Source organism: Coregonus lavaretus (assembly GCF_964263955.1).
Source record: "Coregonus lavaretus genome assembly, contig: HAP1_SCAFFOLD_336, whole genome shotgun sequence".
NCBI classification, from domain to species: domain Eukaryota; kingdom Metazoa; phylum Chordata; class Actinopteri; order Salmoniformes; family Salmonidae; genus Coregonus; species Coregonus lavaretus.
Window position 1 is genome coordinate 280572 of NW_028162029.1, and position 14524 is coordinate 295095.

General features: G+C 45.2%; 1 protein-coding gene across 1 annotated transcript; it reads right to left on the bottom strand.

Moving 5' to 3' along the window:
- Positions 1-4601: 4601 nt before the first annotated feature.
- On the bottom strand, positions 4602-10215 carry LOC311119720 (uncharacterized protein). The gene is made up of 3 exons (XM_084194383.1): positions 10060-10215; positions 7023-7124; positions 4602-6740 (listed from the first exon to the last, which is right to left on the bottom strand). The coding sequence occupies exons 1-3, from the start codon at positions 10205-10207 to the stop codon at positions 4963-4965; spliced, it is 2028 nt and encodes a 675-aa protein (XP_084050509.1). The 5' UTR covers positions 10208-10215; the 3' UTR covers positions 4602-4962.
- Between the last annotated feature and the right edge of the window lie 4309 nt (positions 10216-14524).

A 14524-nucleotide genomic window follows, 5' to 3' on the forward strand; every position in this document is an offset into this window, starting at 1 on the left:
AGCGACTTACAGTTAGTGAGTCCATACATAATTTTTTTATTTTTCATATTGCCCCCCCATGGGAATCGAACCCACAACCCTGGCGTTGCAAACGCCATGCTCTACCAACTGAGCTACATCCCTGCCAGCCATTCTTTCCCTGGACGACACTGGGCCAATTGTGCGCCGCCCCATGGGTCTCCAGGTCGCGGCCGGCTACGACATGTTCTCTTTCTTGAGTAAGGCAGCTCCTGAATGCAGGTATTTCAGCCTCGCTCAGTGCTTTCTGGGGTGGTGGGGCAGCCAGTGGAATATACAGAGCGTATGCTTTGGTAATGTTCTCTAGTTGCGCCGTGATTGGTTCAGTGTTCTGTCACTCACTATATCACCGCAGAATTTGTATTTATTTTTAATTTAACTAGGCAAATCAGTTAAGAACAAATTATAGATACAAGGTATCGGTGCTCATCGTCATTGGACATAAACATTACACATCAAGTAGGAAATCAGAAATTCAACAATGAGTGGTTTGGAAGGAATCAATGGTTAACTACAAGCGTTGCAAATCAATCGCTATTTTGTTTCGTCCAAGTCTGGGTTTAAAGATTTAAAACATCTGTCTGAAATGGTCTCTAGCAGTACAGAGAATCCTATTTCTCACAGATCCATCTGTATTGATAGGAACAGTCATAGTCCCACCATGCTCCTGTGTCTGATGACCGGGAGTAGAAATACACACAGTTCTCAGCTACACCACCATTAGGCTCTCTACTGTTCCAATACCTGTAGAAGAAACAACACATAGAATCAGGCTGTCCACTGTTCCAATACCTGTAGAAGAAACAACACATAGAATCAGGCTGTCCACTGTTCCAACACCTGTAGAAGAAACAACACATAGAATCAGGCTGTCCACTGTTCCAGTAACTGTAGAAGAAACAACACATAGAATCCGGCTGTCCACTGTTCCAATACCTGTAGAAGAAACAACACATAGAATCAGGCTGTCCACTGTTCCAATACCTGTAGAAGAAACAACACATAGAATCAGGCTGTCCACTGTTCCAATTCCTGTAGAGGAAACAACACATAGAATCAGGCTGTCCACTGTTCCAGTACCTGTAGAAGAAACAACACATAGAATCAGGCTGTCCACTGTTCCAATACCTGTAGAAGAAACAACACATAGAATCAGGCTGTCCACTGTTCCAATACCTGTAGAAGAAACAACACATAGAATCAGGCTGTCCACTGTTCCAATACCAGTATAAGAAACAACACATAGAATCAGGCTGTCCACTGTTCCAATACCTGTAGAAGAAACAACACATATAATCAGGCTGTCCACTGTTCCAATACCTGTTGAAGAAACAACACATAGAATCAGGCTGTCCACTGTTCCAATACCTGTAGAAGAAACAACACATAGAATCAGGCTGTCCACTGTTCCAATACCTGTAGAAGAAACAACACATAGAATCAGGCTGTCCACTGTTCCAATACCTGTAGAAGAAACAACACATAGAATCAGGCTGTCCACTGTTCCTGTACCTGTAGAAGAAACAACACATAGAATCAGGCTGTCCACTGTTCCAATACCTGTAGAAGAAACAACACATGGAATCAGGCTGTCCACTTTTCCAGTACCTGTAGAAGAAACAACACATAGAATCAGGCTGTCCACTGTTCCAGTACCTGTAGAAGAAACAACACATAGAATCAGGCTGTCCACTGTTCCAGTACCTGTAGAAGAAACAACACATAGAATCAGGCTGTCCACTGTTCCAATACATGTAGAAGAAAAAACACATAGAACCAGGCTGTCCACTGTTCCAATACCTGTAGAAGAAACAACACATAGAATCAGGCTGTCCACTGTTCCAATACCTGTAGAAGAAACAACACATAGAATCAGGCTGTCCACTGTTCCAACACCTGTAGAAGAAACAAAACATAGAATCAGGCTGTCCACTGTTCCAATACCTGTAGAAGAAACAACACATAGAATCAGGCTGTCCACTTTTCCAGTACCTGTAGAAGAAACAACACATAGAATCAGGCTGTCCACTGTTCCAGTACCTGTAGAAGAAACAACACATAGAATCAGGCTGTCCACTGTTCTAATACCTGTAGAAGAAACAACACATAGAATCAGGCTGTCCACTGTTCCAATACCTGTAGAAGAAACAACATATAGAATCAGGCTGTCCACTGTTCCAACACCTGTAGAAGAAACAACACATATAATCAGGCTGTCCACTGTTCTAATACCTGTAGAAGAAACAACACATAGAATCAGGCTGTCCACTGTTCCAGTACCTGTAGAAGAAACAACACATAGAATCAGGCTGTCCACTGTTCTAATACCTGTAGAAGAAACAACACATAGAATCAGGCTGTCCACTGTTCCAATACCTGTAGAAGAAACAACATATAGAATCAGGCTGTCCACTGTTCCAGTACCTGTAGAAGAAACAACACATAGAATCAGGCTGTCCACTGTTCTAATACCTGTAGAAGAAACAACACATAGAATCAGGCTGTCCACTGTTCCAATACCTGTAGAAGAAACAACATATAGAATCAGGCTGTCCACTGTTCCAACACCTGTAGAAGAAACAACACATATAATCAGGCTGTCCACTGTTCCAATACCTGTAGAAGAAACAACACATAGAATCAGGCTGTCCACTGTTCCAATACCTGTAGAAGAAACAACACATAGAATCAGGCTGTCCACTGTTCCAACACCTGTAGAAGAAACAAAACATAGAATCAGGCTGTCCACTGTTCCAATACCTGTAGAAGAAACAACACATAGAATCAGGCTGTCCACTGTTCCAGTACCTGTAGAAGAAACAACACATAAAATCAGGCTGTCCACTGTTCCAGGACCTGTAGAAGAAACAACACATAGAATCAGGCTGTCCACTGTTCCAATACCTGTAGAAGAAACAACACATAGAATCAGGCTGTCAACTGTTCCAATACCTGTAGAAGAAACAACACATAGAATCAGGCTGTCCACTGTTCCAATACCTGTAGAAGAAACAACACATAGAATCAGGCTGTCCACTTTTCCAGTACCTGTAGAAGAAACAACACATAGAATCAGGCTGTCCACTGTTCCAGTACCTGTAGAAGAAACAACACATAGAATCAGGCTGTCCACTGTTCCAATACCTGTAGTAGGAACAACACATAGAATCAGGCTCTCCGCTGTTCCAATACCTGTAGAAGAAACAACACATAGAATCAGGCTGTCCACTGTTCCAGTACCTGTAGAAGAAACAACACATAGAATCAGGCTGTCCACTGTTCCAATACCTGTAGAGGAAACAACACATAGAATCAGGCTGTCCACTGTTCCAATACCTGTAGAAGAAACAACACATAGAATTAGGCTGTCCACTGTTCCAATACCTGTAGAAGAAACAACACATAGAACCAGGCTGTCCACTGTTCCAATACCAGTAGAAGAAACAACACATAGAATCAGGCTGTCCACTGTTCCAATACCTGTAGAGGAAACAACACATATAATCAGGCTGTCCACTGTTCCAATACCTGTAGAAGAAACAACACATAGAATCAGGCTGTCCACTGTTCCAATATCTCTCTCTCTCTCTCTCTCTCTCTCTCTCTCTCTCTCTCTCTCTCTCTCTCTCTCTCTCTCTCTCTCTCTCTTTCTCTCTCTCTCTTTCTCTCTCTCTCTCACACACCTGTTTGTCTTGGCTGTTGATGATCACCATGTCTGCTCCTCTATCTCTGCAGTCCTGTCTGCTCCTCTCCCAGGTGTTCTTCTTAGTAGAGATGTAGTAACAACTGCTACCAAGCTTCTTCCATCCTTGCGGACACTCTTTAAGTTGAAAATGTCTCGCTTTAGTCACTTTAATATCACATTGAATTAAGTCTCAATCAAACACTTGAGGAAGCCAGGGCACTAACTAATGGTCGGTTTGGAAGTCATAGATTTTTCCTTTAATGTAAGTTGAATTGCCTGTTTATAAGTGGCATGTGAACTGATACAGAGACTGTCAAACAATCAATTTCCCTCACCTTTCTCAACCAAAGATTGTTTCAGACGTTCTGTCTCTTTCTGTAGCTGGTCTCTCTCTTTGGTCAGGGTGTTGTATCTGGTCTGTAACTGGTCTCTCTCTTTGGTCAGGGTGTTGTATCTGGTCTGAAGATGGTCTCTCTCTTTGGTCAGGGTGTTGTATCTGGTCTGTTGCTGGTCTCTCTCTTTGGTCAGGGTGTTGGAACTGATCTGCAACTGGTCTCTCTCTTTGGTCAGGGTGTTGTATCTGGTCTGTAGCTGGTCTCTCTCTTTGGTCAGGGTGTTGTATCTGGTCTGTTGCTGGTCTCTCTCTTTGGTCAGGGTGTTGTATCTGGTCTGTTGCTGGTCTCTTTCTTCGGTCAGGGTGTTGGAACTGATCTGCAACTGGTCTCTCTCTTTGGTCAGGGTGTTGTAACTGATCTGCAACTGGTCTCTCTCTTTGGTCAGGGTGTTGTATCTGGTCTGTAGATGGTCTCTATCTTTGGTCAGGGTGTTGTATCTGGTCTGTTGCTGGTCTCTCTCTGTAGTCAGGGTGTTATAGCTGGTCTGTAACTGGTCTCTCTCTCTGTAGTCAGGGTGTTGTTTCTGGTCTGTAGCTGGTCTCTCTCTTTGGTCAGAGTGTTGGATCTGGTCTGTAGCTGGTCTCTCTCTTTGGTCAGAGTGTTGTTTCTGGTCTGTAGCTGGTCTCTCTCTTTGGTCAGAGTGTTGGATCTGGTCTGTAGCTGGTCTCTCTCTTTGGTCAGAGTGTTCGATCTGGTCTGTAGCTGGTCTCTCTCTTTGGTCAGGGTGTTGTATCTGGTCTGAAGATGGTCTCTCTCTTTGGTCAGGGTGTTGTATCTGGTCTGTTGCTGGTCTCTCTCTTTGGTCAGGGTGTTGTAACTGGTCTGAAGATGGTCTCTCTCTTTGGTCAGGGTGTTGTATCTGGTCTATTGCTGGTCTCTCTCTTTGGTCAGGGTGTTGTATCTGGTCTGTTGCTGGTCTCTCTCTTTGGTCAGGGTGTTGGAACTGATCTGCAACTGGTCTCTCTCTTTGGTCAGGGTGTTGTATCTGGTCTGTAGCTGGTCTCTCTCTTTGGTCAGGGTGTTGTATCTGGTCTGTTGCTGGTCTCTCTCTTTGGTCAGGGTGTTGTATCTGGTCTGTTGCTGGTCTCTTTCTTCGGTCAGGGTGTTGGAACTGATCTGCAACTGGTCTCTCTCTTTGGTCAGGGTGTTGTAACTGATCTGCAACTGGTCTCTCTCTTTGGTCAGGGTGTTGTATCTGGTCTGTAGATGGTCTCTATCTTTGGTCAGGGTGTTGTATCTGGTCTGTTGCTGGTCTCTCTCTGTAGTCAGGGTGTTATAGCTGGTCTGTAACTGGTCTCTCTCTGTAGTCAGGGTGTTGTTTCTGGTCTGTAGCTGGTCTCTCTCTTTGGTCAGAGTGTTGGATCTGGTCTGTAGCTGGTCTCTCTCTTTGGTCAGAGTGTTGTTTCTGGTCTGTAGCTGGTCTCTCTCTTTGGTCAGAGTGTTGGATCTGGTCTGTAGCTGGTCTCTCTCTTTGGTCAGAGTGTTGGATCTGGTCTGTAGCTGGTCTCTCTCTTTGGTCAGAGTGTTGTAACTGGTCTGTAACTGGTCTCTCTCTTTGGTCAGGGTGTTGTAACTGATCTGCAACTGGTCTCTTTCTTTGGTCAGGGTGTTGTATCTGGTCTGTAGATGGTCTCTCTCTTTGGTCAGGGTGTTGTATCTGGTCTGTTGCTGGTCTCTGTCTGCAGTCAGGGTGTTGTATCTGGTCTGTTGCTGGTCTCTTTCTTCGGTCAGGGTGTTGGAACTGATCTGCAACTGGTCTCTCTCTTTGGTCAGGGTGTTGTAACTGATCTGCAACTGGTCTCTCTCTTTGGTCAGGGTGTTGTATCTGGTCTGTAGCTGGCCACTCTCTTTGGTCAGAGTGTTGGAAATGATCTGCAACTGGTCTCTCTCTTTGGTCAGGGTGTTGTAACTGATCTGCAACTGGTCTCTCTCTTTGGTCAGGGTGTTGTATCTGGTCTGTAGCTGGTCTCTCACTTTGGTCAGGGTGTTATAGCTGGTCTGTAGCTGGTCTCTCTCTTTGGTCAAGGTGTTATAGCTGGTCTGTAACTGGTCTCTCTCTGTAGTCAGGGTGTTGTTTCTGGTCTGTAGCTGGTCTCTCTCTTTGGTCAGGGTGTTGTAACTGGTCTGTAGCTGGTCTCTCTCTTTGGTCAGGGTGTTGTAACTGGTCTGTAGCTGGTCTCTCTCTTTGGTCAAGGTGTTATAGCTGGTCTGTAACTGGTCTCTCTCTGTAGTCAGGGTGTTGTTTCTGGTCTGTAGCTGGTCTCTCTCTTTGGTCAGAGTGTTGGATATAGTCTGTAGCTGGTCTCTTTCTTTGGTCAGAGTTTTGTAACTGGTCTGTAGCTGGTCTCTCTCTTTGGTCAGGGTGTTGTAGCTGGTCTGTAGCTGGTCTCTCTCTTTGGTCAGGGTGTTGTAGCTTGTCTGTAACTGGTCTCTCTCTTTGGTCAGGGTGTTGTTACTGGTCTGTAGCTGGTCTCTCTCTTTGGTCAGGGTGTTGTAACTGGTCTGTAACTGGTCTCTCTCTGTAGTCAGGGTGTTGTTGCTGGTCTGTAGCTGGTCTCTCTCTTCAGTCAGGTTGTTGCCGCTGGTCTGTAACTGGTCTCTCTCTTTGGTCAGGGTGTTGGATCTGGTTAATTGGTTTCGCTCTGTGAAATAATACCATCAACGACCAAGGTAACAGTGGAAAAGTTAATCTATCATTACCAGGGTTGGGTTCAATTGCATTTCAATTCCAGTCTATTCAGGAAGTACACTGGATTTCAAATTTAATTCCAATTATCTTCAATGCTTTTCAATGAGGAAAATGTTGAATTGGAATTTGGTGTGCTTTCTGAATTTAATTGAATGGAGTTTAAATGGAATTGATCCCTGATCATTACACCACTGATGATTAAGAGAAAGTTTGATTGAGAACATATCAAACTCACGGTAGAGCAACAGGCCTATGATCCCAGCCAATAGGAGAACACACAGCAGCCCCAGACTCACTGCAGCAGCTCCAGAGTATCTCTTCCACCACTGATAAAACACTGAAGCACAAATTATTACCATAAGAACTTGCTCTTTATCAGCGTTGTATTTGCATCAACTTTTGTGTCCATTTGCTCTTTGAAGCACCGAGGAAAAAACACAAACTTGACATGGGACAGAACACCAGAACTGAGTTCCAGCACCTCACACTTTATACTGCTTGAGTTCCAGAACCTCTTATAGAACACTGGCTTAAACATATTGCAGAGTTCAGGCACCCAAAATGAGTACTGGCACCTATTTCAGTCCAAATCAAATCAATTTTTCTTTTTTTCACATGCTTCATAAACAACAGGTGCAGACTAAAAGTGAAATGCTGACTTATGGGTCCTTTTCCAACAATGCAGAGTAAAAAATAATAACAAATACACTGTGAATAACAAATAACATGAACAAGTAAAAATAACATGGCTATATACAGTGAGTACCAGTACCGAGTCCATGTGCACGGATACGGGGTCATCAGAAAGTGACTTTTTTCACATTTTGTTGTGTTACAGTCTAAATAAATAAAAATGTGTCACTGGCCTGGTCTGGAGTTATGTTTTTAGAAATGTTTACAAATTAATTAAAAATGAAAAGCTGAAATGTCTCGAGTCAATATGTATTCAACCCCTTTGTTATGGCGAGCCTTAATATGTTCAGGAGTAAAAAGTTGTTTAACAAGTCACATAATACGTTGCATGGACTCAATCTGTGTGCAATAGTAGTGATTTTTGAATGACTACCTCATCTCTGTACCCTACACCTATAATGATCTGTAAGGTCCCTCAGTCGAGCAGTGAATTTCAAACACAGATTCAACCACAGAGACCAGGGTGGTGTTCCAATGCCTCGCAAAGAAGGGCACCTATTGGTAGATGGGTAAACAAAAAAAACAGAGCTGTACAGAATAAAAATATTCCTAAACGTGCATCCTGTTTGCAACAAGGCACTAAAGTAATACTGCAAAACATGTGGCAAAGCAATTCACATTTTGTCCTCAATACAAAGTGTTATGTTTGGGGCAAATCCAATACAACACATTACTGAGTACCACTCTCCATAGTTTTTCAGGATAAAAAAAAAAAAGAAACTGACTGGATTTAAACACAGGCAAAATCCTAGACGAAAACCTGGTTCAGTCTGCTTTCCACCAGACACTTGGAGATGAATTCACCATTCAACAAGACAATAACCTAAAACACAAGGCCACAAGAAGTTTGCAGAGTTACAGTTTACTTAAATCTGCTTGAAAATCTATGGCAAGACTTGAAAATGGTTGTCTAGCAATGATCAACAACGAATTTGACAGATGAAAAGAATAAATGGGCAGATATTGTACAATCCAGGTGTGTAAAAGCTCTTAGAGACTTACCCAGAGACTCACAGCTGTAATCGCTGCCAAAGGTGATTCTAAGATGCATTGACTCAGGGGTGTGAATACATATGTAAATTAGATATTTCATTTTCAATAAATTTGCAAAAATGTCTTACATGTTTGCACTGCGTCATTATGGGGTATTGTGGGTAGATTTTGTCCATTTTGAATACCAGTGTTGTAGTACTCATCCGGTCTCGAGACCACACAGTGTCTCGTGCTTGGCTCTGTCTTGGACAGTGAGGACTCGTACTTTTCTTCCTGAGACCAGCATAAAACCGCTTCGCCAGGCCAAATATATACACTCCTTTCTTGATACATTAATATCTTAACAGCCTTATCTATTACAGACATGTTTGCGCAAACCTATAGGCCTTCAGTTTGTGACAGGTTCGTGATTGTTAAAGGACAGCAACCGTAACCACTCATGTAAGAGACTTTTTGTAAAACACAAAGGGCCAGTGGTGTAGTGGAGGGGATACGCCCACTTTTGTTTCAGTGGTATACTCACTTTTAATCCCTACTGATGCGTATCATGGAGGTATGCGACTTATCAATGATGTAGTACAATAGAGAAATCATTCACAACGTAGACAACACAATCGTAAAGCACGTGAAATATATTCACACAAGGTGGCTTTCCTTCACTGGGGTGGGCCGTTTGGGAACTTTTGGGCACCAAAAAAAATATTGCTATCTGGTTGTAAATCACAGCTGGCCTGGTATATTGTTTGCTGACTACATTCAAGATGCACCGTTTCAATATTCTGGACAAAACGAATAAATATAACTAAGGCTGGGTATGTCAATACAATCAAACTAGCAAGGGCAATGATCACAAGTCAGTCATAACGTCGCTAATAGGCTAGCGGATCTATTTATGTAGCAAGCAGTACTGAGGATACGAAGAGGCAGGACGCAGGAATCAACAATGTAAAGGTTTACTTTAACACTGAGCAAGAGAACAACAACGAGGGAGTACAAGACATGACACTAACAATCACACACAACACAACACTGAACAGCCCAGGGCTATATAGGGGTGGTGATGAGATGATGAGGTGCAGGTGCGCTGGAGGTGTTTAGGGTGCGTTGGGTTTCCATTCCTGTGTTTGCCGAGGTGGTGCGCTCAGACCGGTGGCTCAGTAGACCTGCGAATCAGAGCGCCGGAGGGGAGCAACGGGAGGAGACGTGACAGAGGATACTACTATGTATGCTGTGGCCCCGACTGGTGATCTGGCTGTGTCAAAACTACGGTCAGATTTTAAAGCTATGCAGGAATCCCTTGCTGATTTCAAAACGTGTGCTTAATACGAGCAAAATGGAGGAGACATGACACTAACGTTACTTTCTGAAAGAACTGTACATGGAGGTAAGGGTCAAGTAACTAGGCAACAGGATAGATAATAGACAGTAGCAACAGTGTGTGTGTGTGTGTGTGTGTGTGTGTGTGTGTGCGTGTGTGTGTGTGTGTGTGTGTGTGTGTGTGTGTGTGTGTGTGTGTGTGTGTTGGGGTATGTGTCAGTATTGGGGTATGTGTCAGTATCAAGCACTATACCAGGATAAACTGTTACCTGATGGTTGATCACCAACTCCATCCTTCCTGCAGGGCTTGATGGGTGTTTCGTTGCTGTATATACAATCATCAATATCCATGGTCTTTATTTCATTAGGTGTTTTGCCTTTAAATCCATCTCTGTTGTCATAGTTTGCCTCTGACATCTTTACAGACTTGTGCTCAAATGCAGTAACTTCTACTGTTGTAACTTCTTCTGTTGTAACTTCTACGGTTGTAACGTCTGCTGTTATCTCAGTTGTAGGTTTGTGTCTCCTCACTTCACCGCTGGAGCCTCTGTGTGACTCAGCCTAATGTAAGAGACAGTTTTAACTGTCAACCTCATTAAAGGGGAAACTGTCTAACCAATAGTATGACACTAACCACCACCACGTGACTCCAACCTTATTTTCTTTGTTTTCCACAGTGTAGATTAGTTTTACCATGAGATTAAAGCGTTGAAGTGACAATGTGACCCGTTTCAGGAAGCTAAGCGTATGTCGCACATCACCTCTTCACATGAGAGGCATTTGAACGTAATAGTTTTTTATTTTATCAAAGTTTTTTTGTTGTTGCAGAAATTGAACTTTAACAAACGTAATAACAAACTTGTAAAAACTGTAAATACGATTAGGCTCTATGATATAGATATATCTATTATACATGTATGTATGAAAATGTATGCACTCACTAACTGTAAGCCGCTCTGGATAAGAGCGTCTGCTAAATGACTAAAATGTAAATGTAAATATTATATACTGCTCTATGCCGAAGGTATAACGTGGTCCCGGTTCCAGGGAGATCACCGGATAGAAGATCCAACATGGCTGCCAACGCAATGCCGTATATGGCCATGTGTGTGTGACGTCAGTAGCTCTACTCTCATTGGTCCAAACAATTTGTTTACTTTTTTTTTTTGCATTTAGCTTGCAACACAGCCGTCAAGACGTCATGGATTAGATCAATAGATCATCAGAAATGAATAGATAGATAGATAGATAGATAGATAGATAGATAGATAGATAGATAGATAGATAGATAGATAGATAGATAGATAGATAGATAGATAGATAGATAGATAGATAGATAGATAGATAGATAGATAGATAGATAGATAGATAGATAGATAGATAGATAGATAGATAGATAGATAGATAGATAGATAGATAGATAGATAGATAGATAGATAGATAGATAGATAGATAGATAGATAGGATAGTTAGTTTGAACAAATATTTCAAGTAAAAAAAAAAATGTGAATGCGATGCAGCTGGCAATTGTTTAGATAACGCTAGACTAGCTAGCTACAAATAGCTAGCTAGATGGGTGATGCATATTTAAGGTGTTAAACAGAGCAAATAGTGTTAGAAAGTGTTGTATTATATTTACCTGCATGTATACCTAACTACCTGCATGTATACCTAACTACCTGCATGTATACCTAACTACCTGCATGTATACCTAACTACCTGCATGTATACCTAACTACCTGCATGTATACCTAACTACCTGCATGTATACCTAACTACCTGCATGTATCTACAGTGCATTTCGGAAAGTATTCAGACCCCCTTGACTTTTTCCACATTTTGTTAAGTTACAGCCTTATTCTAAAATTGATTAAATAAATAAAAATCCTCATCAATCTACACACAATGCCCCATAATGCATGGAGAGGCGTGGAGAGGAGGGGCGTGGAGAGGAGGGGCGTGGAGAGGAGGGGCGTGGAGAGGAGGGGTGTGGAGAGGAGGACCTTGGAGAGGAGGGCCGGTGGAGAGGAGGGGCGTGGAGAGGAGGGGTGTGGAGAGGAGGACCTTGGAGAGGAGGGCCGGTGGAGAGGAGGGGCGTGGAGAGGAGGGGCGTGGAGAGGAGGGGTGTGGAGAGGAGGGGCGTGGAGAGGAGGGGTGTGGAGAGGAGGACCTTGGAGAGGAGGGCTGGTGGAGAGGAGGGGCGTGGAGAGGAGGGGCGTGGAGAGGAGGGGTGTGGAGAGGAGGACCTTGGAGAGGAGGGCCGGTGGAGAGGAGGGGCGTGGAGAGGAGGGCCGGTGGAGAGGAGGGGCGTGGAGAGGAGGGGTGTGGAGAGGAGGGGCGTGGAGAGGAGGGGTGTGGAGAGGAGGACCTTGGAGAGGAGGGCCGGTGGAGAGGAGGGGCGTGGAGAGGAGGGGCGTGGAGGGGAGGGGCTGTGGAGAGGAGGGGCTGTGGAGGGGAGGGGCTGTGGAGAGGAAGGGCTGTGGAGAGGAGGGGCTGTGGAGAGGAGGACCGGTGGAGAGTAGGGGCGTGGAGAGGAGGGGCGTGGAGAGGAGGGTGGGTGGAGAGGAGGTGCTTGGAGAGGAGAACCGGTGGAGAGGTGGTGCTTGAAGAGGAGAACCTTGGAGAGGAGGGGCGTGGAGAGGAGGGCCGGTGGAGAGGAGGGGCTGTGGAGGGGAGGGGCTGTGGAGAGGAAGGGCTGTGGAGAGGAGGGGCGTGGAGAGGAGGGCCGGATGAGAGGAGGGGCGTGGAGAGGAGGGGCGTGGAGAGGAGGGCTGGTGGAGAGGAGGGGCGTGGAGGAGGGGCTGTGGAGAGGAGGGGCTGTGGAGAGGAGGGGCTGTGGAGGGGAGGGGCTGTGGAGAGGAGGGGCTGTGGAGAGGAAGGCCGGTGGAGAGGAGTCCTCTGTAGCTCAGCTGGTAGAGCACGGCGCTTGTAACGCCAAGGTAGTGGGTTCGATCCCCGGGACCACCCATACACAAAAATGTATGCACGCATGACTGTAAGTCGCTTTGGATAAAAGCGTCTGCTAAATGGCATATTATTATTATTATTATTAGGAGGGGCTTGGAGAGGAGGGGCTTGGAGAGGAGGGGCGTGGAGAGGAGGGGCATGGAGAGGAGGGGCGTGGAGAGGAGGGGCGTGGAGAGGAGGAGGATGGAGAGGAGGAGGATGGAGAGGAGGGGCGTGGAGAGGAGGAGTGTGGAGAGGAGGGGCGTGGAGAGGAGGGGCGTGGAGAGGAGGGGCGTGGAGAGGAGGGGCGTGGTGAGGAGGAGCGTGGAGAGGAGGGGCGTGGAGAGGAGGGGCGTGGAGAGGAGGGGCGTGGAGAGGAGGGGCGTGGAGAGGAGGGGCGTGGAGAGGAGGTGCGTGGAGAGGAGGGGCGTGGAGAGGAGGGGCGTGGAGAGGAGGGGCGTGGAGAGGAGGGGCGTGGAGAGGAGGGGCGTGGAGAGGAGGAGCGTGGAGAGAAGGGGCGTGGTGAGGAGGAGCGTGGAGAGGAGGTGCGTGGAGAGGAGGTGCGTGGAGAGGAGGGGTGTGGAGAGAAGGGGTGTGGAGAGGAGGGGCGTGGAGAGGAGGGGCGTGGAGAGAAAGATGTACGTTAAGCACCATGTCACCAATCTCAAATGGTGGCAGCATCTCACACTATGCAGTGAGATATCCACCATTCAAAGCACATTGCACAACATGGCCTGGTAGTAGCCTTCACACTGGGAGATTTCATAAGCCGATTGTTTACACTGTGTTAGCTGTAAAAACATTGGGAGAGGATACAGTCCATTCTCCTAACGTTGTTGACCCTGTCATACTGTGATAGCAAAGGAGCCTTGTCCGCTGGATACGGCGTGTGAATGACAATCTAGGAATGTTAGCGGGATGCTCTGGCTTGTTTCATGGCTATATCTATTAGACATGACTAGGGCTTTGTCCACATTTTTTGTTAGATATTACAAGTTCAAATTCATGTAATTCATTCACATGGCAGAATACAATTGAATTGCATGACAAAAATAAAACTACAAATCTAACATAAATGATCCACTTTTCCCATCTCTGAAAACATTTTAGGAAATGTTTTTGCTCATCTTTATCAAGGGTTCCAATCCTTTTGGACCTGACTGCAAGTGCTTTGTTTCTGGATTGGTCAAAAGCTTTTGATACTGTTGATCATGCTATTATATTGAATAAGTTGTGCTCGATAGGCCTGAGCTCTGACGCCTGTTCATGATTATCTTAGTGACAGAACTCAGGCCATCGTGATTGATGGGGTTGAAGTCTGACTTTCTTGAAGTACATAAAGGTGCACCACAGGGGTCGATTTTGCAACCTGTTCTCTTCACTAGTTATATAAACACCATTGGTCAATCTGTTTCATTTGTTTTTACATCATCTATATGTGGAGGATTGTTACGAGTACTGAGGATAGGAAGAGGCAGGACACAGCTACAGGAATCAACAAGGTAAAGGTTTACTAAACACTGAGAATAACACAGTGTGAGTAAACGACACGGCGCTAAACAATTACACACAACAATGACTGAACAGCCCAGGGCTATATAGGGGTGGTGATGAGATGATGAGGTGCCCAGGGCTATATAGGGGTGGTGATGAGATGATGAGGTGCTCAGGGCTATATAGGGGTGGTGATGAGATGATGAGGTGCTCAGGGCTATATAGGGGTGGTGATGAGATGATGAGGTGCCCAGGGCTATATAGGGGTGGTGAGGAGATGATGAGGTGCCCAGG

Excerpts from the sequence above, each read along its gene's own strand:
- LOC311119720 (XM_084194383.1), bottom strand. The coding sequence starts at position 10,207 with ATGTCAGAGGCAAACTATGACAACAGAGATGGATTTAAAGGCAAAACA. Across the intron at positions 7,125-10,059 it reads AGTTGGTGATCAACCATCAG|TGTTTTATCAGTGGTGGAAG; the intron begins GTAACAGTTTAT and ends TTTGTGCTTCAG. Across the intron at positions 6,741-7,022 it reads CATAGGCCTGTTGCTCTACC|AGCGAAACCAATTAACCAGA; the intron begins GTGAGTTTGATA and ends ATTATTTCACAG.